The following is a 26,690-nucleotide window of genomic DNA, read 5'->3' on the forward strand; positions in this document are numbered from 1 at the left end:
AACATCTTATGCTGCCAGGTCGCCGTCAGGGCGAAGCGGAAGGCAACGTGAAATCACGGAAAACTCCTTTCTGCGGGAGATAAAATGCAAGTGGCCGTCGGCTCCCTTGTTTGAATCGGATTGCTGCAAACCGATTTGAGCCTGTGTCAATTCTTTATTGAAATATTTTCATTCATTATTATTTTTCATTTTATTGTTAGAGTTTTTAAAATATTTTTTCTATCAATCAAATAGTTCAGTTTAGTTTCAGAAAGTATTGGTGTAACGGCCAGTTTTTATTTCGAATTTTCATGTACAAGTGAAAAATAGCTCTAAACCCTAACAAATTTAAAAAAACAAAGGAAAAAACTTCTGCCCTTACTTGAGTAAGTAATGTGAATAGCCTCTCAATTACCAAAAGTATTCAATTTAAAAATTATTTTTGCTACATCATTCTCTTGTTGTCTCAATTCTTAGATTACTGGACTTTGCTCCCATACAAAGGATTAAAAATTATTTTTTGCTGGCATCATTATCTTGTTGTCTCAATTCTCAAATTATTGGACTTTGGCCCCATACATTGAGAATGAAAGCCAAAGCACATGGGTTGAGCTGTGACAACTAAATTCATTGGAAATCTAGCTATGATTTTGTCCACTTTTAGGTTTTTCTCGTTTTTTAAATATTTTATTATATACAAAGTCATCATATTTGATAAATTTTAAAAGTAGAAAAAGAAGATTGTGGGCATGAATGTTTTATCATTAAAACATTTTTGTTGTATGAGGCTCTCCTTATGAAAAAACAAGCTAAAATCACTATATGGTCATAAATCGACCAATTTATTTGATGTGACATAACTTAATTTCCTTTTCCCTTTCTATGAAAGATCAAACAGGTTGGATTTTCTCACGCATGATTGTTCTTTGGTTGTATTGAAACATATATATGGTTCATCTTCTCATGGCCAAATGACCACAAGAGGGTTGCTGATTATGCTGGGAAAGTTTTTCTCAAATGAGGCTCTGAATTCAATGAAATAATTTCAAATGTTTGGCACATCGTTATTAACTAAAAAAAATGACAATTAAAGGATATTTTTTTATAAAAATTCAATAATTTATTTTTTAAATACATAGTTTACCAAGTACCGATAATTGGAGTTGGAATTTAAGCCCCCAATTAGTCAAAGCGTTGAGCACTTTAAATACTTGGTTTGAATTCAACCATCCATTCAAACGCACCAACTTTAAATTAAATTTTCCCTGCAGTGTTTAATTGTAAGTTTTTTGACATCCATATTTGATTTGAATAAACTAATGTGATTAAAGCTAAATCGTCCTATTATTTGATAATTTATGAATGAACCAAATAATTTTTAGTGAAAAATACTGAGAAATCCAATGTAACTGATACTCCGAGTCGTTCTGTGAAGCGATTCATCTGCGGTACCGGTACGGAGGAGGGGTAAAAACGGCGAACCAAACTTCAGTGGCGTTTTCGTCATTTTCGCTATCCGGCGGGGGCCAAGCAATAATTAAACTACACAAGAGAAGCAAAAGCGTGTGGGCTGAGCTGGCAAGTGGGGCCCACTTTTCTTATGACGTAGACCGACCCGCTGGTCCCCACCAGCGCGCACTTCTCTTTGGCGCGCTCGGAGGGCTTTCCCGCGGGCAGCGGGACCCACAAAAGGTGGGACCCACACCTTCCTCTCCTTCCCTCTCTCTCTCACCTTCTTTTGGTGTGCACGAGACGTGACGACGGTCGACGTCGACTCTGAGAGCCGAAGAAAAAGGGGGGAAGAGAGAGGCCCCGCCTTGAAGCTCACACTCACAGGTTCACTCTCTCTCTCTCTCTCTCTCTCTCTACTGTGTCAGAAGGAGGAAGACGAAGAAGACGACTCTTTCCCTTTCCCTCGTTTTCTGTGTGAGGCGTCGCAGAGGAGAGGCGTCGTGCTTTCGCCGTCGGGCGGATAACGCATCAGGGTGGCTTGTTCTACCGGTGAAGCTGTCGCTGTCCCCTGTCTCTATCGTCTGTGTGATGGCTGATTCGTTGCTGTATTTGATCTCTTCCTGCGGCAGGGGGGTTAATTTTTAGGTAGGAAGAGGTAAGAGGAGGTTGCGTGGGGGTCCGGTGGCTTCGGTTGAGGGAATTCGGAGGGGCTGCTGTGGTCGTGCCGGTGAATGCGTCGGAGGTAGGTTCCGGGAGAGGGCGGGAGTTCGACGCATACGAGGAGGTTGTGAGGGTTCCGGTTTTGCCGCCAGCCGGAAGTCAGACGCGAGCAGTGAAGGTAACTCTTCTCCTCCCTCCCCTCCCTTTTTTAGTCTCTCCCTCTTCTTTTCTTTTCTCTGTTTTTGTTCCTCGGCAAAAGATTTTTTGGGACAATTTGTTTCGTTATTTGCATTTAGTCCGCTAGATTTGTTTGTTAGTACATGTTACGAAGGGCGAATTTTCTTTCTGATATTTTGCTTTGGACGAGATTCTAGGGTTTGTTGCTCAAATCTTACCTTCTCTCTGCGAGGAATGTCTCTCTGGCGGAGAAGAACCACGTGCAATTTTGACCAATAACTTCTTTTTTCGTCTCGGCCGATGAGCTTTAAGAAAAACAAAGCCGGCACAAATCTTCTCATTCATGAAAAATTGAAAATGCATAAGCTTACAAATCTTTTAGCGCCAGCGTTTTCTGCCATTTGCAGATTACTGATACAAATTGGGGAACTTTTAATCGATATTTTTTTTCATGTTTTTAATTAAAGTTCGTAACTTCACGCTTCTTCATGGTTTCTGAGTCTGGACACTGAAGATTTTCAAACCTAATCTCTTTTTCTGTCTTTTTTTTTTTTTTAATTTCTTGCGTTCTTGATGTATGCATATAAACCGAAGATTAGGGTTTAAAGTGTTTCGATGAATTCCGGTTGTCTTGCGGAATGTTGCTTTTCGCGTTATCTTCTTATTCAGTTTTCGTGTAAAGGACCTTTAGTGCACAACGCGCCGCTTCGTTCTAATGGTATCCAGCAGCCAAGAATGGAATTTGAGAATGATCCTTTTCTTTTCTTTTCCTTTTGGCCTTCTTTATTTGTGTTCTAAGTTACAGGGCTTCTGCCCAACATAGAAAGGGCATGGTAACATGAAACCCATAAGAATCAAAGTGAATGGTACGCTTTACAATTATGAAGAACACTAATTGGTGGTGGATGTGGCTGCTGGCAGGTAATGTGGTGCAATTTCATCAGTAATAATGGGGCAAATATCTTTCTGAATAAAATTATAAGAAAATATTGGCTTGTTTGGTCGTTTGAGCGGGAATAAAAGTATGGGTAGCCTGTCACGCCTGACATGATTCTAGTGGCTTGATCCCTACTAGTTGAAGGAAGGTTAGGGGCAAGCTCTGACCTCAGACGTGATCCTAGTGGTTTGTTTCCCACTAGTTATGGATAACTTTTCCCTTGTACTGAGTGCATGCTTGATTCCATTTCTGGGAAACAGAGATTAGGAAGTCATTTTTGCAGAATGGATACCAGACAGAAACTTTTGAAAGTTAATCTATTGTACTTCTCATCTGCCAAATTCTTACTTAATTTTGTTACAGAGACAAAGTTTAGAGAAGTTGTAATGCATTCTAATCATAGTAACTTCAAAAAATGAAGCCTGCTCTTCTACCATAGGGATGAAACAGTTCTCCATATCATGGGTAAGTTTGAAGTGTCTTCTTTGTCTACAATGACCACCTTGACTTCTGTCTTGAATCAGAAACCATGAAAATTGAAAACCAATGTGCATTGGCAATATGCATGTATCAGGCTATCAGCTGTTAATATTTAAATTGCTTTTATATTATTTTTTATTAATATGTCGGCCATTTTCAGTTGATATGGGCCAATTCGGCCTCAGATAGGCCAGTTTTTGCATGGTACCGGACTGGGCACCATAAGGGATCACGGGCTCAGGCCCTTGCCAATATGGGCCGATACAGGGCGCTATTGACAACTGCATCAAAATGTTTAGTACACTATCTTTAACAAATGTATTACTCACAAAAATGTCACAAACCTATAAATAAACTAGGTATTAGATATGGATTAATCAATTTATTGTGTAATAATCTAAAAATTAATTCACTTGGTACACAACCTTTAAAAAGGTTGGCCTGGCAAAATTCAACATGGCCTAACTGACTGCTTCTCACGTAATCATAACAGTACTATGCTATCAGAAGAACGAACAATTGTGTTAACAAGCATGAAGCATCATATGTTACTGAAGGAATGGAATGCTATTTAACAAAATCAGGTGCTGAAACAACCACAGTCTGTTTCATCTTGCAATTCATAACATATAATTTCCTCTCTTCTGGGACCTTTGGGAAAATTCAAGCCAGATTTTTTCGCTAATTTTGCATGTTTCATAAGAATCTGCTGAAGATAGAGAATTTCTTGTTTCACTCTTTTCTGTTGTGTTAGAACTTAGATGAATATTAGTATTCCACCTTTTCCCTGCCAGATACTGGGTGTTAGTATGTCTACAGTAACTTTGAGAAGGCAAGTTATGTCAGATTTTGTTCTTTAAACTACATTTTGCATTATTGAGAATAAATTTTCTCTTGTCTACTTAATTCACCATTTGAACAGTTTTGTTTTCTGTCTTGACATTGGCTTTGGAAATTTGCTCTAATTGTAATGGAGTTCAAGCAAGAATTTAGTATGTTCAATGCTAACCAGAGAGAATGTGCTAGAATCTACTCGGAAAGACCATAAATTAACAAGAAACCCCAAAAAAAAAATCTAAAATAAAAAATGGAATGAGGTTACTTTGAAATAAAATAGATTTGCTCATCCATGTCTGCACACGATAATTCTGAAGTGTATTCCAAGGGCCTTGATAAAGACATAAATTTACATGAATCAAATGAGAAAGAGTAAGATCCACTTCACATATGTGCCACAGACAAATCTACGCTGAGATTATAATGTTGACAATAAATTATAAGTCTATGCTTTAGGAATGAAATTCTGATTTTCAACCAATAACCCATAAAACCTGCAAATTATTTGTTGTGGATAACTATTTGCTTTACCAATTTCGTGCGCAGCGATTTGTTAAAGAGTGTATTCATTGTCAACTTTACATAGAGAAAGAACTCAAGTAACAGATAAGGGATGCTGAGTTGCATTTCGTTTGTTGTTGTTACTTGTTGTGGAAATACATAGGTTCAGCTTGGTGTGACAGCATGTTCGGTGTTGTGGCATGAAGATAATTATGTCAGAGATGTATTTTCATTGATGAGGGTTATAATTTGGAAAAGGATCTCCTAGTTGTCAGGTGCATCATCGTTGCTGCCAATTAGATAGTTCATACTGCATGATGGCTGCAGAAATAACAGTAAACAAGGCGACACAATCAGAATGCAGAATAGTGGAAGAACACTTGCATATGAAGAAAATTTTAACTCATCGAACCTCAAAATCAGTAAAAAGGTCACAGGTTCTTTCTCCTAGAGGAAATAGAGGGTTGAAGATGCGAGACAAACAGATCAGTTTGAAAGAGAAGACTGTAAGCCAATCAAGTAACATTTCTGAACAACCTTCAACATCCAATGTTCACAGTGCCAAACCAGTACCGTTTGAATACCCAGTGAAGCATCCAAACAGCAGGCTCAACTGCAAGCTGTCAGAAAAGGAGGAGATTATCAAATATATGTCAAGTTTACCACGCTATCTCCAGCATCCAGAAAGGGGAGATGGAACTCAAAATAAAGCTTTGAGTTTTGGTGTATTAGATTGGTCACTTCTTGAAGATTGGAATCACAGCAACAGTCGTGCAATCTCAGGTGCATCAAGTTCTAAAACAACTTCATACTTCCCTGCTTCCAATACATCCACATCATCTTGCATTGACAACAGAATCCGCTCTAATCGACAAAGAAGGGCATCTTTGAGTACATCAGACTTTTACAGGAGCTCATTATCTTCAAGAGCAGATTGTGGCAAGACATCATCTCAAACTTCCATGGCCTTTTCTGATTCAAAACTTCATGCCAGATGGGTCAAGTCGACCGGTACTCAACACCGAGGAGTGGATCGGATTGCAGGATATATGGACCGTGATCTCCACAATGTGAAGAAAAAATCTTCGGACAAAGAAGCCATTTCCCAGTATCCTTTTGCATCAGTAAGGAAGGGAGCTCATGTATCACATATAAAAAGCTATGATTTTTTGAGTTCCCCTGAGGAACTCAAGATACAAAATATATCCTCTAGTGAAAAATATTCCTTTGGAGATTCTTTTCTGACAACTGAACAACCTAGACGTGATAGAGGTGATTCTCTTGCTAGTTGCCCTGATGTTCAATCTTCCAGATTGCAATCAATGCCTGCTGGAACAGCTAGCAGTCTCGATGGCAACAACTTGTCGGAAGGATCTCATTCACACAAAGATTATTTTTCAGATCTAAACCACAAAATTCAGCACCCACTTATGCTCCCACAAAAAGAACTAAAAAGCTCCCTGGCAGGTAAATCAGCATTTGATATAAATGACCAACTGGATGAAGAAATTCCATTGCATACTGGAATAGAAGATCAGCTGCAAACTGCCAATAGCACTTTAGGCACAGGAAGAAATTTTATGTCTGCAAAGGGAAGTGCTAGCATTGATTGTACTGACCTATCGTACAGCCCATCTGGTCAAAATGAAGTCAAAAAGCCAGAACCTGAGCAGAATTTGTCACCAATTCGTAGCTCTAGTCTTTGCAGGGACGGAACACCCAGAAGTCAAAGTTTCAGAGAGGGGATTGGCGCAAGGACTTCCACATTCATCCTTCCCAGGTCAGATTCTGTTAAATCAGACACACCAACTCATAAAGATGATTCCCCAAGACAAGTGAAAACCCACTTTAGAAACCAGTTCAGCCCATTAATGAGAATGTTTAGCCCTTTAGTTAAATCAAAAGCAAGGAATTATCTACCTTCATCTGCAGAATCTCTTGCACGACACAAACATGAAGCTGCATCTCTGTGCCAGTCTCTCTTACAAGAGCTTTCCTTAGGAGCAGAAGAGGGTTGTAAATTATCCAGCAAAGTGTTGTCCTCCGGTGATGAGACAATGGAAAAGGCTTCTGGTTTCTCTGCTCTACAATCAACAAATTCCGATGACTCAATGCTGGATAAAAAACGAGTGTCTCTGTCAAAGCATGCACTCCTACAGATCATTAGTAAGAACGGGATACCACTGTTCATTTTTTCCTCAAGCGACCATAGAGATGCCTTTGCAGCGATAGAGAGGAAAATTAGCATCAACAGAAAGAATACTTTGTACTGGAAGTACACATTTCATTCCATTGCCAGTGTTAAGAAAAAAAATGGATGGATGAAGCAGGGCAAAAAACCTGATAGATGTTGGCAAATTTCTAATGTTGTAGGTCACATGGAGGCCAGCTGCTTATTGTCTCCTCATTTGGCCAGAGATGGTATTCTAGAAAATCCATTGATGATAGAGTATGTTCTTTCTAGTGTGAGATCAAGAGAGGCGTCAGATGAAAAACCTGATCTCAAATGCCACGTGGAAGATTTACTTAATGGCGTAAATTCTTGCAATGAACTTGCAGCAGTCATTATCAAGACCCATTCTGAACCAGTAAAAAGCAGCGTGAGGCAAGATGATGACAAAAGCAACACAGTAGCAGCTTTTACTGAGGCAAGTTCATGTGCTAAACATTCAAACCATTCTGCTTCTGATGTGTTTAAGAAAGAAAAACAATCTTCCAACAATGTGAAGGTTATTCTTCCAAGTGGTGTTCATGGCATACCAGCTAATGACGCAGGAATGCCTTCTCGTCTAATTGATCGGTGGAGATCAGGTGGATCATGTGACTGTGGAGGTTGGGATGAGGGATGCAGTCTCACCATTCTTGACAGCCAAGGATCAAAAAGCAAAAGTAGCTTGAGTTCCTCACAAGCTTCCTGTGATTCAGATGCCTGTGAACAAGTTAATCTTTTCTTACAGGTACCCAACTTTCTCTATCCATGCTCTTGTTTTGCCGATTGGTAAGATTCAGTTTGAACTGATTTAATGTGTAATATTGCAGGGCGCTCAACAGGATGCACTGGCCTTGAGATTTGCAGCAGTCCGTGAAGGACTGTACTCAATTGATTTTGATGACCCTATGTCCTCTCTCCAGGCATTTTCCATTTGCATCGCAATTTTGCACAGTAGAAAAAACACCATCACAGCGAGGATGGGCACCAAAACTCTACTGGAGTCACTCTTAGCCACACGCGATGATAGGTTCCAGATGCCCACCAGATTGCAGGGGACAGGTTCTTTGAAATCCATTCCCGACCCACCTCTGTCTCCTGTTGGAAGAGCCTAGTTGCTGTCCCTATTATCATCCACATAGGCCCTCAGGGAACCCATTGTTGATTTTGAGTTGAGAACATGTCGAGTCATCCTGCTATGTACGAGTCATCCTGCTATCTAAGCAAGCAGATTGCTGTCGTATGAGAACCGGGTTGATCTGGTTCTGTATATATGCATACCTCATATTTACCTGTCTTGCATTTCTGATTGTGAGCACAAAAGCTGCAATTATCAGGAAATAAAAGTGGAAGTGTAATCGACTAGCGACTTTGCATCGCTGTCTGCAATTGATAAAAAGTGATGAAATCTCTTTTGGGCCACCATCCTTCTTTCTCTTTTCTGTTGCCCCACGGTGCTTGTTTCTGTAAACATTCTCAGTGGCAAACTGAAGACTTGCTCCGATTATCAACATCTTTTGTATCTCTTTATTCGGCCTTGACCCCAAGAATTCTTGTCCAAAAATTTCGAGGACTCAACATTTGGGTACTTCCCTGGTCAAGCTACACAGTGTGGGATGTGCGACAACCCTTTGATAATGAGCGGATCAAAAACTGGTCGTAGACTTGGGCCGACAAGTCAAGCTCATCTGCTGCCTGCTCATGGCAAGTCCAGCATTGTCTACAACCTAGACTTGACAGTGGACAAACGGTTATGAAGTGTGAGAATATTTGCATTCTGCAGGATTTAAAATCATTCGGAGTGACATATTACTCCGATGATGTCGAATTTTTCTGTCAAACTAGCTCTTGTCGTGAACATCTTTCAAATCTTGCCGCGATTTACATTGATTCTGCTCTTGTTACTTCACATTCAACCGTCCATTAATAAAACAAAGCACAGATCCAATTGCATTAAAGAACATGGCTGCGATCATCTTTCCAGTCAAATCTTTCGTTGTTTGCGACGGCGCAGTCGAAACCGGTCGTGATTCATGCAGTTCAGAGATAGATCATGTTCAAATCTCAGAAAAAGACACAATCTCATTCCACTGATTAGGAACTTCACGAGGCATGCATCTTTCCAGAAATCAAAGCCGTGACTAAATGGGGCCGGACATTGTCTACAGTCCCATGTTCAGAACCAGAAATTTTGTCCAGGCAGGACCATCATTATCTTATCAAAATTCCAGGTTGGCGCCACAAAGGTTTAATCATTCTTTTTTCTGGGTCAGGTCCAATGTTGGCACTACCTTATATTCAACTGAACAGCAGTTTTGTGTATGGCCCCTCCACACACACACACAAACATATATATATATATATATATATATATATATATATATATATATATATAATATAGACACACACAATGCATTTGCAATTGGCTGTATGTGTGAGGCATATGGATGGATAGAGATATATATAGAGGGAGAGAGTGATTAATCTAAGACTATCAGGGACGAAAACCAGGCTATCCAAAATCGATTGTTAAAATACTCTTCTATATAATCTGGCAGTCTAGATGTGATCCTAATAATGTTTTGATAAGAGTCATACACTAAGTTGGTCATTTTTTGTGTGTTTAACATGCTTTTCTAGTAATCAAAAAATTGAATAACTCGTACAACACCAATTTTTTTATCGTAGACAAATAAATATTTTTCTTAAAAAAAAAACTTGAATTAAAACATGTTTTATGTTGAATTAGTGTTTACAAATATAGCAGAATGTCTATATTTTGTTTGAAATCAATTTTGACAAGAATTTAGGTCTGATTTTTTTCCCAGACCTAAATGGTCTGGGATTCACGAATTTCTCTCTCTCTCTCTCTCTATATATATATATATATATATATATATATATATATATATATATATATATATATATATATATATATATATATATATTCATCTGCCTTCCATGTGCCAGAAAAAAACTTCACGGAACCAACTCTATCGGACTAATTCCTGTCCTCCACGTGAAGGAGAAAAAATAAATAATTATGATAAAGTACCTTGCACTGCAAGTGAAGTGCATGTGCTTCAGAGTTCTAATGCAATTTCTTTCTTTTTTTTTTTTTACATTTTCACAAGAAACCCAAGTGAATTCTATTGGATGCCAAATCTCAACGTGTCCCTCATCTAAAGTTTGGTCAGTACTCGTTGAAGACTTGTGAGATCTGCAAGCAAAAAATAGACTTGGGGAGGGGACTGAATTTTCAAGCAAAAATAGAAAAAATAAATGCCTTGAAGAGTATTAGATCTACATGGTTTATGAGATTCAGAAAAACGACGCGAAATTCAGAAACAAGTTTGAAGAAGAGAAGTGAATTTTAAGAGGGAACGAGGTGGTGCTGGCAAACTATGTGAGGTTTTCAACAGGTCAGATATGGTACGACCGTGAAGTCATTGTTGATGTGATGGGTCAGATTTGGATCCACATCCAATGCTCTTGTTGTCTTCGATCTCAATAGGAATCTTGATTTAAATCAAATTTAACTACAACCAAATTCAATGTACTCGCACTACTGTTTAATTTGGCTGTGAGTTGCCTCAAGAGGCGTACTGTAGTTGGTCGGGTTAGTGGCTTGTAAAAAAACAGGACTCCAGTTTGATTATCATGACTACTACCTCTGTGTCTTAAGTGGTTAAACATGATACTTAAGTTGAAGGGTGCACCACTACCATCGCTGATGTCGAAGCTACACAAAACCCTGGAGGTGGTTAGGAAGGGGAGGCTTTCGAGTCTCTTTCTCAGATGGTGGGTTTATTAACCTCCCGCTCACTCGAAAATTGACTATGAATCGGATCTGAATCTCTACATGTAGTGAGATTTAGAGGCTATGGAAGTCCAACATTTGTCTATGTATGCACCCAATTACTAATCGGATGTAGATTCTCTTAACAGATCCAACTACTTGAATTCGGATTTGAAACTGGTATTTTGGGCATATGTGATTCATTGACATCCTAGAACTGACTCAAAAAACTCGAACTCGGTCTCCGCTATGACTTGAGTCAAACTCTATTGGCTCAGTAGCAGCAGAGGGATGGGGGTCGATAGCAGCGATGGCCCCCTTCATATTTTGGGAAGAAAAAAATTATACTTATATTTTTGAACATTTTTAATTTTCCCTACATAAAAATTTTGAAAGATATTGTTTGGCTCCTGTACAAATTTTAAAAATATTATTTGCCTACCGGCTCGAGCTCAACTCGACGATATAGCATCAAACACAATATTAACTCGCTTAATCCATTTAACTCGTTTATGTTAATTTAACATGTATCCTTTTTTAATTCATTTAACTCATTAACTCGTTTCTTTTAACTAATTTAACTATGAATAACAGAAAATCTAAAGTAAGAATGTACAAATTATAAATCCAAATGTCCCTAAAGAAAAACTTAGCAACGAAAAATCTCCCATTCATGACACAATTTGGTAGTCAAGCTCACCTGAGTTTAAACGTTCTTACAACTCGAACTGGACTCCTTTAACATTCCGAGTATCAATTCAAACTTGAACACAACTCCTTTATTAACAACTTGAGCTCAAGTCGAGTTTTTACTGAAGTTGGCTCGACCCATTGTGCATCCCTACTTTGAGATGTCTCTGTTAGTCTTTTTTCCGTTTTATATTTTTGGACCCAACACATTTCATAATAAACCCAGATCCAACTAACTGATATTTGATCAACACAAATCCAGACCGTGCCTAGATCCAACTAATTCCTACTTGAACGAACAGGGAGACGACCCTGATCTTCTAGGTACCATCCCAGCGATCAAAACCGATTCATGTTGCAAAACGATACATAGAATTGGCCTGTATCAGCGTATCAAGCTAGCTGAACCGTATTACCATGTCCAAGCTGCATAGTTCAGGCCGATTGAGCTCACTCATCGGCAAAGCGAACCGGTTTTTAGGTTAGATATTAGTGAGAAGGATCGACACGGAATGGATCGGCCGATACGTACCGGCCAATGGCGACAATGTCAATGGCCACCAGGAACATGTGGTTGGAGCTATAAGAGGATGGCTATTGAACTCAAAGAAATCCCAAGAAAGGAATTAGAAAGCACCATATCACAGTCCAAAAGCTAGGTGGAAGCTGAAAATGGAATTAATGGACCGCCTTGATTTTTGCTTCCATCTCCGGTCGAAATTCGATACAAAAATGACAAAACTCTTCAATCAAACGCGACGAGTGAGTTGTTTGCACCACCCTGTGCACGCAACAAATATGTACCCCCGAAAAAGCAAGTGAAAGTTGAGGTATTTTAAGAATTAAAAAAAAATGTTTTTACTTTTAAATTTTTCATTACCTTGTTTATCCTTATTAAAAAAAAAAGGTTTCCTTTTTTTATAACCAGGTCATTGCATAAGATGCATAATTTTTTGTGCACTGGATGGTGCATGTAACATATAAAATTTTTGAGAAATAGAGTATCATGTGAAAACACTTCAGATGCGTTTGGATGACACGGTTTTCTAACCCAATTTTGCAAAAATTAGGTTTTATAAAAATCAAGTTTTTTAATGAGTTTTAAAAACTTGGTTTTTTTTTTTTTTTAATCTGAGTGACACATCTAAAACCTGGTTTTTGAATAACCTAGAAGGGATCAAGTCTCCCTTTTACAAAATTAAGTGTTGTCTTCCAACTCAGTTTTGGTAGCATCCAAACACTCCAAAAACCTCGTTTTAGGTTTCGCCTTCTGGTTTTAAAGTTTCACCCAAACGCCTCCTTCCAAATCTTCTTGAGGAGTTTTTTGCAGTTTCAAAAGCCTTTCATCAAATGGGCACACAAACACACACACATATATATATATATATATATATATATATATATATATATATATATAATCATACTTGGTTTTCCACCAAGGAATTAGAAAGGAACAAATACAAACAACTAAGACAAAAAGGAGTTGGCCAAACTATCAATATAAAAACAAACTGCAATTGGGTAGTAGATGAGACAAAAAGCACTGCTTTCAAATCTTTCCCAAATGATAAGGAACCCTCGCCGGTTATGGAGCCAATTAGTGGGCTTGTCCACCCGGACCTTGACACTCCGCCGGCTAATTCGCCGCTAGTACCAAATGTACTTGGACTACGTGTAATTCTTCTTTCCCAAGGTGATTAACTGTACTTTTCAACATATTTTCCCTTTTTTTACCTTCTATCTTTTTACGTAGGTTAGAAAGTTGAACGAGAGTAAAAAAGAGAAGAAGTTTTGGTTGATTTGTCTTTGATACGGTAAGAACAAATTTTACATGGACTAGAAGTTGGCATTGGCATGGCTTAAACGTTCGTCCGTTCGTGTCTTCATTGTTTTTGGCCTTCCTTCATAGGCTTCAAAGTTTGAAGTGTTATATAGAATTCTATTTGGCAAGCCCATAGTTATGCACCCATTATGGTTTCTGCCAACTAGGGTTTCAAATGCGCACTAGGTCATGAGTTGTATCGGTGTTAGTAATGACAATGACGCATTCTTTAACTTAGGCGTTGCACCTCACAACTTAAAACCCAGAAGCATAGAATCTATGGGGTTTTATGTATCTACTTCAAGGGATTGACTTAAAAGACACCAAGTTGAATGATTTGTAGACTGCAATACTCCAATGTGCTTAAATGGGGTGATCATGGAGATACTTTCTTGGCCCACTGTTTAAATATAGTCAATGATCAGCTTGGACATGTAAAACTAAGACTTACATCTCCAATGTGGTTTCCATGAGCTAGAAACGAAGTTAACATTAGAAAAAAGAGCATCACTGCATTAATTACTGCTCATGCTTAATATGATGATGGTCATGCCTTTTTATGATAAAAAGGAAAACATGAGGTATTGATACAATTTGCAGCAGGCTTGTTTTTTATGTTTGGAAACACAAAGTTGGAAATCATTGGCAATAAAGCAACTGTGTTAGGAATATACGGAAAATAATGAAATCTTGAAGGAATACAAGCTTCATTCGATCATTCAGCAGAAATTTCCTCTCAGCAATACTATTTAGTGAAGAATGGTGCATTTTTTTTCGGATATTGAGCTTTTGATTCATGGACAAGCACTAAACAAGTATGGAGAAGATCGATGCAGAATGTCTCGGTTCTCACACCTAGAAGTTCGCTTTTTTCCCTGTGAACCATTTACAATTACATTGACCAATGAATAAGGTTGAAGTTTTCATTGCATGTATAAAAGAACTCTTTTAGAGAATGGAGTCTTCGAAAAAGGCTCTTTTTGGGGACTGTGTGTGTGACAGTGTATCGATAAGCACATGAACATCAGTAAGTAGATCAAGATCAGACCAAGATGATCTAAAGCTGCAGCTTGATCTAACCCAGTCTTGAGCCCAATGATCTCACATGGTTATTCGTGTTTGAAGCCAGATTTGAAATTCATAATTTTTCTTTCTTGTCTAGAACTGTATGAACAGTAGATGAAAAAATAACGAAAAGCAGCAAAAGCTTGTCTTACTCAACCCTGCTGCTGCTGTTGCTGCTGATATCTACAGAGAACCTTACACTTGACCACGTTACTGTGGACGTAAAAACCAGGCGACACCATGATCCTCACGACGGCATAGGCGGCGGCGCCGCTGGTGGTGGTGTTCTTCTTGAGGAGAAGCTTGTCTCCGGCAATGTCCTCCATGTACAGCCCATCGAAGCCCGCGCCCTTGTCCACCCTGAAGATGGGGAGGCTGGGGTGGAAGGCGAAGGCGAGGAGGTGGACGAGCCAGACGTGCTTGGCCGCGCCGAAGAAGGCTTGCAGAAGCGGCTCCGGCCACGCCTTGCTCCAGCCGAGCATGCCCATGATGGCGCTCATCTTCTGGTCGCAGAACCTGCTGAAGCTCTCGCTGAACCGCCTCGTCCCCTTGCTCAGCACCTCCTCCCACGAGAGCGCTTTGAGGGCCGTGTAGGCGTCGAGGTTGGCCCGGCACCGCTCCGTTGGGTTCAGCACGGCGTCCGGGGCCGACCGCTCGAAGGCGGGAGTCTCGAAGTCTTCGTAGAGCGCACGGCTGAGCAGGGCCTCGAGGTAGAAGACGACGGCACGGGAGCTCTTAGGAGAGATCCTCACGTCGTAGGGGCTAAGCAGAGCGGTGAGCCGCTCGAAGGCCTTGGTGCCCATCTGGCCGAGGTGGGAAGCGAGCGACTTCCCCAGGTGGCGGACGCACGCTCGGGAATCGGACACCGCCTGCAGGAACGACTCCACTGTGCGCGCCGCCTCGGCGTCGCGTGGGCCAAACAAGGCGACGGGGTTTCCCTGCTTCTTGTGACGGCCACTGCCGGCAGTGGCGGCTTCCGGAGCGACGACGCCGCCGATGGTGGTCTCCTCGGCGATCCGAGCGTCTAGCGCCTTCTTCAGGTCGTGGCAGTAAACCTCGAGCTTCCCCAATTTGCGTTCAAGCTCGCCCATGGAGGTCCGCAATCGCGCGACCTCGGCGAGGGCCTCGTCCCTCCGGCGATTCGCGGCCACGAGCTTCTGCGTGAGCTCGTTGACGGCGGCGTTCCTCTGGTCGTCTCTGGACCTCACGGTGGACGGAGAAGACAACGGAGACTGGTCGCAGCCGACTCCCCACTTGGGGCTCTTCCTCGCAATGGAGAAGAGGAGGGATTTGAAGACGTTGGTACCAGTCTGGCCCCTGCCATCGCCCGCCATTCCACCACTACCGTTGGCTTCCACCGGAACGATGGAGATCTTCTCGCGGCCCGTGGGCCGGCAAGTGTTACAAGACACGGTCTTGTCTTCGAGCTCCGGAGTGTCGTAGGCTCGGCGAGAAGAGGAAGAAGTCGACGTCTTGGCGGTGGTGCAGGCTTCAGCAGCAGGCATGGAGGTGTGCAGAGGAGTCCTCTGGTATACCACGGGGTGTGTCACCTTAACCCCCTGATCTTCTCCATTGATGAAATTGGGGAGAGGGCTGAGAGTCTTTGCCTGATGCTGCTCCGCTCTCTTCTCTCCGCCTCCTTCCTTAATCTGAAATATCAAAGAAAGGAAAACAAGATCAACTACACTACAACCTAAACGATAACGAGAACATCAATGAATTGAGCTCTGAAAGGCCTCCATACAGATGATGGCGCCATGGCTTCTCTGCGACTCTTGCCAGTGGAAGAAGGCACCTTATCATACCCCACCACTCACCGTTTCTTTCATTTTTTAAATACCAACTTCGAAAAAGAGAGAGAGGGAGATGAGACGGTGTCCATTGAAGGAGGGAAGGCGGTATTAATGGTGGTTTGGGCCTGGGAGGAGAAGGTTGTTGACCTGGCCGCTATCTTGCATTAATGAATTCTGCTGGTCCTCAACTATCTCATTTATAATCTGACGCCTCCCCGTCGCTGTGCCTTTGCCCAGTAGAAAACCAAAGAAGTGGACACAAAGCAAAGGGAATAGAGAAGCCAGAGATGGAGAGAGAGAGCTCTCTCCTCTCTCTCTCTCTCTCTCTCTCTCTCTCTCTCCTGTGTGGACACCATGCCTATGGGGACACGCTTAGTAGCAATATGAGCAATAAATGAGGACATGTGGGGATGAATGCTGCCAATGGATGGCTGATTCCGGTGGTCCAGAGAAAAAAAAATGTCAGCTTGGTCACGTGTCTCTGTCCATTCACACGCCCTCAGGGCTCTCTCTCCCTTCTTCCCTCTCCTCCTCTCTATCTGTGAGATAGAAAGAAACGAAAGTAACAGGACCAAAAGAAAGAGCGTAAATTTCACACCATTCGATCAAAAGTTCAAAAGTATCTCAAGTCTCAACAGGGACGTTCGTCTGCAGAGACGCTAATGAAGGAGAGATCACGAGTGACTCTCCATGAAAGAACACCAAGAAAAGGAAACAGTCCACAGTTTGAGAAGACCATCGAGAACTATTCTCAGTTGACTTGGAGACCTCCTTCGGCGCATGTGGCAGGCAGTTGCAGAAAGAAATGAACTTTTTCTCCCACTCAGTTGAGTGAGGTGCATGTCTACTCAACCATCCAAAAAGCATGATTTTCGATAAATTTGAAAGATAGACGGTATTCAAGTTTTGAATAAATTATCCTGATTTGCTTCAAAAAAAATTCTCGAGTATAGCAAAGTCTGATCGTTTTTCTGCACTTGTCCTCACACTTTAACGATTAATCACCTGCAGTAAGGGGCTTATTATCTACCTAACTTTATAGAATGGGCCCTGCGTTTAACTCTATCGTAGATGTTTCTTCGAGAAGATTGTTTTCTTCTTTTCCTTTGGAAGAAAGAGATCTCTTGATGATTTTGTCTCCAAAAATTGCGTGTGACCAATCATGGCTAAATTTGGCATGACAGAAGTAAAGCAGATAATGTTCTTTTATAAAAGTTCAGAGCAACCGACCTACAGTTTCAGGGACAGGAACGCCGTGTTGGGCAACACTGGATCCCCATGTTCCTCCATTAGCAGCTGAGATGAGCTCAAGCTGTGGACCACGGCCAAAGGTATAAAAGCCTCTGTTGTCTGGACTTTTTTGGATGCTTCTAAAGCCCGTCGCATCTTCTCTTTCCCGAGGAAGGAAAGGTGAGTATTTTGGTATGCGCCAGAATCTGTTCACCCTGAATGCTGCGCATTTAGCGTGTCCCTTTGCAGTCATCAATTGGTGCAAACCCTTGTAAGAATGGGAAATTGAATCGGCAAAAAACAAATGGTATTATATCTGTTTCTTAGAAAAATGAAAAAGTTACACAAATATTGAAGAAAAGATAGTTAAAACATTTAAAAGATATTTCAAGGAGCGTAATATAGCTGGGTGGTGCATAGAAGGCGCGTCGTCGATTTGATTTTAGTTGGAGTTATTCCCATGGAGCAGCAAATGGTAGGATCACAGTACTCTTTAAAGGATTTACGGTACTCCACCTATGACTCCGATACATGACAGGGAAGCCTTCGAGCTTCTTTTCTGAACAGTAGGTTGTTACCTTCTACCAAATAGTTGCCATCACTCTGTCGGATAAGGAATAGATTAATTGCCACCAATTCAATTAAAGTTGTCCAACTCAAGCCAAATTCTAAAATTCTTGTGCAACCTCCTTGATCTGGAATTGTATTAAAAATTGATTAGAATTAGCTGCTGGAAAGGAATCTCCAAGCTGTATACGTCGTCCCTAAGCAGATGTAAATTACTCAGTTTAAGAGCGTTTTGGTTAGAGCTATATTGTAGTCTCACTTTAGGCAGATATACAACAGAGGAAAAATCTTTTATCTTCTTGGACAGTGAAAGCCTCCCAGATGAGAGCTCCCCTTCCCCTTGTCTCGAGGGTCTAGTGCATACCGGAGCAATTGGTAGGAGCCAATGTATCATTGACTTGGTGCCACACTTTACTTCACAGGCTGAGAAGTATGACACCCATGAGAATCGAATTGATGACATGAAGTCGTTCGTATACTCATCTAAAGTACTTAAAACTGCTCTGTTCTAACAACATGATCCCTTCCATAGAGGAGATCACTCTACTGAGATATGAATTAGAGTTGGCATATAAGCAACTCAGAAGGAACCCGAAAGCCGAATATGTGAAGAGTTCCTAATTGGATCTAAATTATTCAGATTAAAGAGATTTTGTTAGAGCTATATTATTATAGCCTTGCATTAGGTAAGATAAATTTAAAATGTAGGTGCTACCTCTTGCATGAGCCCCAAAAATTATTGGCTTTGTAAGTAAAGAAGATAATGCAGCTTGCAAAAAGTAAAGAAATAATGAAACTAATAAGCTTTGGATGACGAGGGAAACTACCCAGTATTTGGGAGGTGTTGGAGCTGCCAACTCAAGGAGTTCATGCCTACAATGCAACTAGCTAGGCATTTTGACTTCAATAATAAAAGTAGGAATATTTGGATCCACATTATGAGAATTTTTAGTTTATTGTACAGCCATGGACATGTCTTATTAGGCAAGTTGTTCTTGCGTGGTGGGCTGAGCCAGAGAGGCTTTTGGACAGACTTTGCTCCGTATTGTAGCCCTGGCTGGTCACACATGTGGTCGGCTTATATATATATATATATATATATCTATATATATATATATATATATATAGAGAGAGAGAGAGAGAGAGATGGTAAGTACAAGGTTACCTAGGTAAGAGACAAAACCAGACCTACTACACAGCTTAATCTTATAGATATGATCTTAAGAATAATTGGTGAAAAACATATATTAGGTTAATCATTCTTTACCTTAATAATGTTTTTTAAACAATAAAAAATGAACACATCTTATAACATCAAATTTTGATAGTAAATGATCTTGAACTAAAATATGATTTATATTAAATTAGTATTTATAAATGCATTAAGAGGTTCACATTTCATTTAAAATACTTTTTTAACAAAAAATTAAAAGGTTTGTTTTTTTTTTAAATATACGAGTGAGTTAATGTTGTCTCTAATTATCTAAAATCACACAACCATCTAATCAAAGCTGTCCATCTAATTGATGGGAGTCATGGGACTGGTCGAGGCCAAGCCTACCCACAGACTTTCATGAAAAACTCCTGTAGCTCCAAGTGCATACTGACGAAAGAAAGTCTCCATAGCCTGCCTCGGGGACCATCGACCTTTCTGCCTCATGCTCCAGTGGTCGCTGCTGCAGAGCCAGAAAGAACAGCAAGCCTCACCATCCTGACCAGTAACAATGGTGGATTCTTCAAGAGCACAAGAAGATCAGATCCCACAGAAGAGAAAGAAAGCAGCGTGCAGTTTTCATGGAGAACTAACCATGAAAAGAACAGCGACAATATGCAGCTAAACTCTTTCTTTCCAATAAATTAGAAGAATCCAGGAGGATTAATGAGACCATCAACGAGAGACGGATGAAAGAGAACCATTTCTTCTTAATTGATGGCGTCCGTTGGTTGAACAACGAGATGGGTGGCAACTTTTGTGCTATTAATGAAGAACAAGTTGTGCAGAAACCAACTGAATTTACCGCTTGCTATTTCCCGAGAGAAACATGAAACACCAAATTTGAGACAAGGGAATAACTCGAAGAAGGAAGAAGAAAGAGATGAGAAAATAATTGGATCAGCGCCGCCACAACTTCTTATCTATTGAGAAAGTTACAATAAAACATTGATTACCAAGAACTTTGCCATAACAAAACTTTACGCTTACTCCAGGCGGTGGCCCCTTTAATGGGAGATTGGTGCACGCACCAGGCTCGGGGGAGGCTGAGGTAAGTATGGGCTGCATGGGCATACAACTAGATTCTAAAACCTTGTTTTTAATGATTGGATCTAATAAATTTAGGTCTAATTATCTTGATTATTAGTCCTACGAGACTCAGGTCACTACCTCAAAGGCCAATTAAAAATTTATTACTTATGTATTTAGTACCACATAGACAAAAAGTTTGTGGCTCCACCTATGGCACTAAGTATACATCAAAGAAAATAAAAAAAAAACTGAAAATTTTTATAAGGAAATCTCTATTTTAGACTTATTTAACTTTCCCATAACTCTTTTTCATCCTAAGGAAGCATTTTAGTCATAACCTAGTTCACCTTACTGGTAAAAAGAATACAAGAGCTTAAATCTTGCCTTTTTATCTCGAAATAACAAAAGACTTCTTCGTTTACTATATGAGCGTCTGCATTACAATGAAGCAGTGTTTAGGCAAAGTGGGTGTTTATAACATAAAATGGCAAAAAATGTCCTTTTATGGGAAAAGGGAGAACTTCCATTTAAGGACAACAATGGAAGGAAATATATTTTCGGTTGTCTCTTATGAGCTGAGGGCCGAACACGTGGACACGCATTGCACCATGATATAAATATATATATGTCATCAACTTCATATTAACTGGCTCTGAAGGGTGTAGTATAATTAGTCATGCTCATAGGTCATTGGTAGTCAGGTTGTAAGTTCGATTCTTGTGGGTGCTACTCCTCTAACCAGTAAATAGTGGATGCAGTGTACTTTAGTTGGTGAATTTACTGCTTCCCAACTAAGTCTTGAAACAACCCTAAACCTCATGGGCAGGCGAAAGAGATGATGGCTTTGACATCTCATCGAATTGCCAACTCCATATTAACTGATAATTTTTTTAATCTTTTGATTTCTTTAGATTGTAATGAAGGAACATCTTTTCATTCTCTTAATTCAAAAACAATTTAAAACGAATCATCTATACGGGCCAAATTGCAATGAACTCTGTGACTCTTTTTTTTTTACTTTTTATCTACTGAATGGCAGTAGAATCTTCAGGCATGCAACTGTTGCAGTAAAGGTAAAAATAGCAGGCAAATTTTTTAGAAGCCAACTTCTTGAGCCCAAATCAGAAGCCAGCTTCTGGGTTCGGACCAAACTCTTGTGCTGACAACCAGCAAAGAGGGAAACTCGTGGTAGAACTTGCCGTTTCAGAAACTCTGAAAAGCTTGCAGTTTTTCATAATTGTTCTTTCTGGCTGAAAAGGACTTGTCCTGCTCTGATTTTATGCGAGTCATTTCGGTTTCTAACACGGTCGAAAAGTTGCTAATGGCAAAAAGACGAGGCATACTTTTCAGATCATAAACAGAAGGTTGGACATTAGATGACAAATCTCTTTCAAAAGCATGACGGATAAGGTTGCAAGTGGTCTCCATTATTTTATAGTGATTCGGATCTTATTTTGATCTAATCTGTAACACATTGATTTAGTTCAAAAACTGTTGATCCAATCCAATCCAATCCAATCCAATCCATCAGCAGGGTTGTTCTGAGTCCTTAGTCAGAGATCTCTCATAAAATTTGGAGGGTTTTGGGGTAGTTGGTTAGACCAACCAGCCGATAAAAGATCAGTCATCAATTCGATTCTCATATTCATTCGATTCTCATATCCCCTACTTCTCTGAAATGATCTCAATTGATTTAGTTCAAAAACTGTTGATCGAATTCCAATTCATCAATCTTTTTCAGGCCCAGGTTCTTCAAATAAGATCCTTTGGAGTCAGTAGAGCAAGAGAATATAGATCCAGATGAGGTCCTTTGCGGCCATTTCCTTCTAAGTTGTAGGTCGGAAGCTGCGATTTTCGTGGTGAGACCAAAATGACAGGATGAGGGTCATACCAAATCAAATGCGAGGCAACATTAGATGGGGCCCGCAGAGTCTCGAAACATCCGGGCCCCGCTAGAAAATTACAGAACGAACGAAGGATCGCCCAGCGTCTGCAACTCCCCCGCTTCTTCTTGTTCGTCTTCTCCAGACTCCTCTACATCTCTCCCTCTCCCTTGTCATGGTTCATTGCCTATGTTTAAATACGCGTTTGAACTGCTTGTTTCTCATCGGAAACAAGCGTCGGTTGCAATTTGATATCTATCACCATTCACCAATATACAACTCTTGAGAGCATTTTCGTGCCCTTCCTGCAACCCATCGTCTTCTTTACCTTCTCCTCTCTGAAAGAGCAAGGACCATCTTGCAGCAAATGGCTCTGATTTCCTCCATCTTCGGTCGACGGTCTGATCCCTTCTCCATGGACATATGGGATCCCTTCGACGGTTTCTTTGGCAACGCTGTTTCGTCCCCTTCTCTGCGAGCCTTCGCGAGCGAAACCTCCGCACTCGCCAACACTCAGATCGACTGGAAGGAGACTCCCGACGCCCACGTCTTCAAGGTTGATCTCCCTGGACTGAAGAAGGAGGAGGTGAAGGTGGAGCTCGAAGAAGGGAAGGTGCTCAAGATAAGCGGAGAGAGAAGCAGAGAGAGTGAGGAGAAGAACGAAAAGTGGCACCGGGTGGAGAGGAGCAGCGGCAAGTTCCTCCGGCGATTCAGGCTGCCGGAGAACGTGATGGTTGACCAGGTGAAGGCCGCAATGGAGGATGGAGTCCTCACAGTGACTGTGCCCAAAGTACCGGAGCCAAAACCAGAGATCAAATCCATCGAGATCGCCGGTTGATCACTATACGCCATTTGAGTTATCAAGACACAATCTTCTGAGGGATTTGTCCATGTGTTTTCTGTGGTCATAGAAAATGTTGTATAAGTATCATAATGTCTGTGTGGTCTTTACCTCATCTGCTGTAAGTTCGTGTTTACTTTTGATGCAATGAAATTGAGTTGGATTTTTCTGTATGAGTTCTCCCTCCTCTAGCTCGACACAAATTGAGCATTTGCTTTTCAACTTGAATAATTTCAGAAATGTTTTTTAGTTGAATTGTAATTGGCAGACGCCCAAACAATCGCTTTAACAGAAGCTATGATGGAATTTCATTTTGATCAGGTCTCTCTTTCTCAACAAGGAGCACAATGTTGGAACTTTGGTTTTAAGATCAACCTTCAGTTGCTTTAATGATATGACAACAGACATATATATGCAACGACCCATTTGCCGTGATTTCTCGTTTCCTGTTGGTAGTTTCCTCTGGAACTGTTAGATTTGAACTCATATCCCAGAAGAACTTCGGTTCACATTTCGCTCTTGTGTCTGTCTTTAATAAGAAATACAAAAATTGGTGTATTTAGATGCTAAAAGCAATCTCATTTCTACTAGTTTTTTCACAGATAATGAACTTTGGATTTGCATGAGAAAGATGACCTTCTTGTCGCACTTGGAAGGGATTCTCTTTGATCATTATAGTTCAAGAGTGTAATTCCCTAGAAAGTTTGACCAAACAATAGCTGCCCAGTATTCAATCTCGTGCTGATTTGTTTGTTGGATTTCACTCTGAGATCCAATATGGGCTTTCTTCCCTAGCAGGCTGTCATTGCAAAAGTTATATCTCTTAACGTCTGAATATTGATGGGAACTGGATCAAATATTTGCCAGTGGATTTGTTTGTATGAACCAAATTTGGAGACAGTTTTTCCATGTGCAAGCAGCTCATTGTTCGAGGCTCCAGGTTCTCCACTGCTGTCACTATGACAGCATTTTGTATCTTCTTCCCATCTTTTATGGTGGCACAAACTTCTATTCTTGCTCATTTTCACGATGGACGTGTCTTTCTGCTTCTTACATTCGTCATAGAAGAATGCATAGAGTTTTCAGGGAAAAGCCTTTAGGCAGAACTGGTTTAATCTCACTCTTTTTTTCCGCCGTCTCAGCAAATGTACACTCAAGATTCAATCTTGTGATGAACCAAGTGGCATCATCTTCCTCCACCTATGGAATGGCTCTAGTAGTGAAGCTTACACCTATATCTGTATGTATGCAGGTGTCAAGCATGCTGTAGCTGACCCATGCAGTGAACAGGATCATCAAAGGTCACTGAATAAGTAAGTTGCTTTCATTGCCTTAGTCTCAGAATCAGTAAGTTGGTGGTCCTCGAACTTCAGGAAATATAGTTTTGGAAAACATTATGTTCTTCCCTGGTAACAACTCACAACTCCACATGCCTTGCCTTTTGATGAGCCCCCTTCACTAATTTTTTTGTTTTTCATTTCACTTGATCCCTTTTCGAAAGATAACTTTTAGCATTGACCTACTTATTTTCAGCTAACAACAAAAGAATCCCTCGCTGTTATTTATGCAAGGACTCTCATGTCAACTGTGATTTGTATTGTCGGATTCTATTCTGTCCTATAATTTGTCTTTTAAGTTTGTTGTTAGTAACCAGCTTACACCTCATTATTTCCACTCAGAGTAGAAGAAATCAGTGGCTAGCTAACACTTTGTAGTAAAGAGACAAACGCAAGTATATCTATAAAGCAGAGAAGAGTTTCATTCTCTCTATTAAGATCTTTCTGTGTACTTTGTAGGCTATACAGGTCTGTTCCTATTTGTACATACTTTTGAGGAAAATTCAGTATTCTTAATGGGAATAACCACAGTTCGTGTCAGCACCGCGATAGATTTTCACTGACGTTCTTAATGCGTCTGGCTTTTCTGTTGCTATTTATGTGATAAACAAATTTTTTCCATTTTTTTCTTTATCCATCTCGAAAAGTATGTGTCTATGGTTAACTAGAATATATACAATGTTGAATAACCAGGACTGGTTATGAACTTGAGACATTGATTACTTAAGTTACTGAATTACTATCAAGTGCAGAAATGCCCATGAAAATTGATCTTTCTTTTAGTTGTTTTTTAGAATATCCATGATTTATTTAAAACACCCATAGGAGCCTACATTTGAACAGATCCGACAGGACAGATCCTTGCAGGTGAGCTCGTATTCAAATTCAATGCACAATGAGAGAAATGCTTGCTTCTATGCATTCACACGATTGGACCTCTCATTGTCTCTTTGTCGGTAGAGGGAAAGGGAGCCCGAGATGTGTGTGCCTTTTGTTCAATTTTGGTGGGCGCTGCTCTTCTTCCTCTCTAGAGTGTTTGCAATATGCACAATAGCATCAGAACCAATCCATGTATGCAAGATGAACCATATTCACAAGAAACAAATGACAAATTACTTTTCTTTCCAGCCATTTCTTATATTTGATGCACAACCATTTCTTACATTTAATGCATTTTTGCTTTGGTTATGACCATCTTAAGAAACACTTTATAGAAGGTGCTTTTCCTTTCATACTCTTAACAGAAATGGCCTTGCTTTTCTGCAGTCGTCTTCTTGGCCTTATTCTTTTCAATGTTATACTTCCCGAATTCTTTATGAGAAGACGTACGTGCAAGATGCACCTTCTCGTCCTATAATCTCTCCTGTCCTTTCTCTATCTTTCTCCCTATGGGGCAGAAGCCTGTGATCATGGTAGGAGATATTCTGCCAAGCTTCCTATTCCCATCTCAGATGTATGCAAGAAGCCTGTGATCTGTGAATTTTGCCATCATTTCTGATGCGAAATATGAGGTTCTTGTATCGCCTATTTGATAAAAGCTCGGATCGGCCTTAAGGGTCTGATCCTCATTGGATCGAGATCTGCAAACATAGTAGGAAAGAACTGTAACAAACTGTAATTTGGAAATCTGAGCTACTGATTGGAAAGAACTGAACAATTTTGAATATTTACAAATACATTTTCTGAAAACAACCATGAATATTTGTTCCACAGGAGCCTGAGCTCGGCTCGTTTTAACACGAGCTATGGGCTAAAGCCGGCCTTTTTGTATAGCCTAAATCTGCACATGATTGTCTACTCATAGTCGTGTACAGTGTGAATCAAGCATAACCGTATGAATGAATTTTTAGTATCATTGTTCAATCATTTTATCTTATCAATATGCAAGACTCCCCAAAAATATAAAATGTGGGGGGATGGATATTCAATCACAGCTTAGTTAATCAAGTCCCCAAAAAGAAAGCTCCAACATTGTACTCGATGAGAAATTAAGCGAGGCCTTGACATGAATGTTCAATGACAGCTTAATTGATTTAGTGAGTATTGGGCAGTTTCCAATCACTATTTATTAAATATTTTTTCTCAGATTATTCAGGCTGATAAGCAAATAAGATAGTAATCCCATAAGAATTAAAAAACATTAGGACATCGATTCAGAAAAGAGAAGAACTCATATAGAAAAATCC

At 40.3% G+C, this 26,690-nt stretch overlaps 3 protein-coding genes across 5 annotated transcripts; 2 read left to right on the top strand and 1 right to left on the bottom strand.

Annotated features, from left to right (window-relative positions):
- The first annotated feature begins 1,743 nt into the window (after positions 1–1,743).
- LOC116254291 (uncharacterized) lies at positions 1,744–8,743 on the top strand. 3 transcript variants are annotated; one of them, XM_031629584.2, is made up of 3 exons: positions 1,744–2,269; positions 5,069–7,980; positions 8,063–8,743. In XM_031629584.2, the coding sequence occupies exons 2-3, from the start codon at positions 5,338–5,340 to the stop codon at positions 8,345–8,347; spliced, it is 2,928 nt and encodes a 975-aa protein (XP_031485444.1). In that variant the 5' UTR covers positions 1,744–2,269; positions 5,069–5,337; the 3' UTR covers positions 8,348–8,743. The 3 variants fall into 3 exon arrangements, with proteins under 3 accessions (XP_031485444.1, XP_031485443.1, XP_031485445.1); XM_031629583.2 differs by having other exon boundaries at positions 5,187–7,980; XM_031629585.2 differs by having other exon boundaries at positions 5,292–7,980.
- Positions 8,744–14,383: 5,640 nt separating this feature from the next.
- Positions 14,384–16,746, bottom strand: LOC116254526 (IRK-interacting protein). The gene is made up of 2 exons (XM_031629968.2): positions 16,353–16,746; positions 14,384–16,257 (listed from the first exon to the last, which is right to left on the bottom strand). Exons 1-2 carry the CDS (start codon positions 16,365–16,367, stop codon positions 14,761–14,763), a joined length of 1,512 nt encoding a protein of 503 aa, XP_031485828.1. The 5' UTR covers positions 16,368–16,746; the 3' UTR covers positions 14,384–14,760.
- A 5,650-nt stretch (positions 16,747–22,396) lies between these two features.
- On the top strand, positions 22,397–23,340 carry LOC116254527 (17.8 kDa class I heat shock protein-like). The gene has a single exon (XM_031629970.2). The coding sequence runs from the start codon at positions 22,694–22,696 to the stop codon at positions 23,162–23,164; it is 471 nt and encodes a 156-aa protein (XP_031485830.1). The 5' UTR covers positions 22,397–22,693; the 3' UTR covers positions 23,165–23,340.
- Positions 23,341–26,690: the final 3,350 nt, after the last annotated feature.

The sequence above is a fragment of the Nymphaea colorata genome, chromosome 5, assembly GCF_008831285.2.
Source record: "Nymphaea colorata isolate Beijing-Zhang1983 chromosome 5, ASM883128v2, whole genome shotgun sequence".
NCBI lineage: Eukaryota > Viridiplantae > Streptophyta > Magnoliopsida > Nymphaeales > Nymphaeaceae > Nymphaea > Nymphaea colorata.

Coding starts and splice junctions, on each gene's coding strand:
- LOC116254527 (XM_031629970.2), top strand. CDS start 22,694: ATGGCTCTGATTTCCTCCATCTTCGGTCGACGGTCTGATCCCTTCTCC.
- LOC116254291 (XM_031629584.2), top strand. CDS start 5,338: ATGATGGCTGCAGAAATAACAGTAAACAAGGCGACACAATCAGAATGC. Junction 7,981..8,062: donor AAGTTAATCTTTTCTTACAG/GTACCCAACTTT, acceptor GTAATATTGCAG/GGCGCTCAACAGGATGCACT.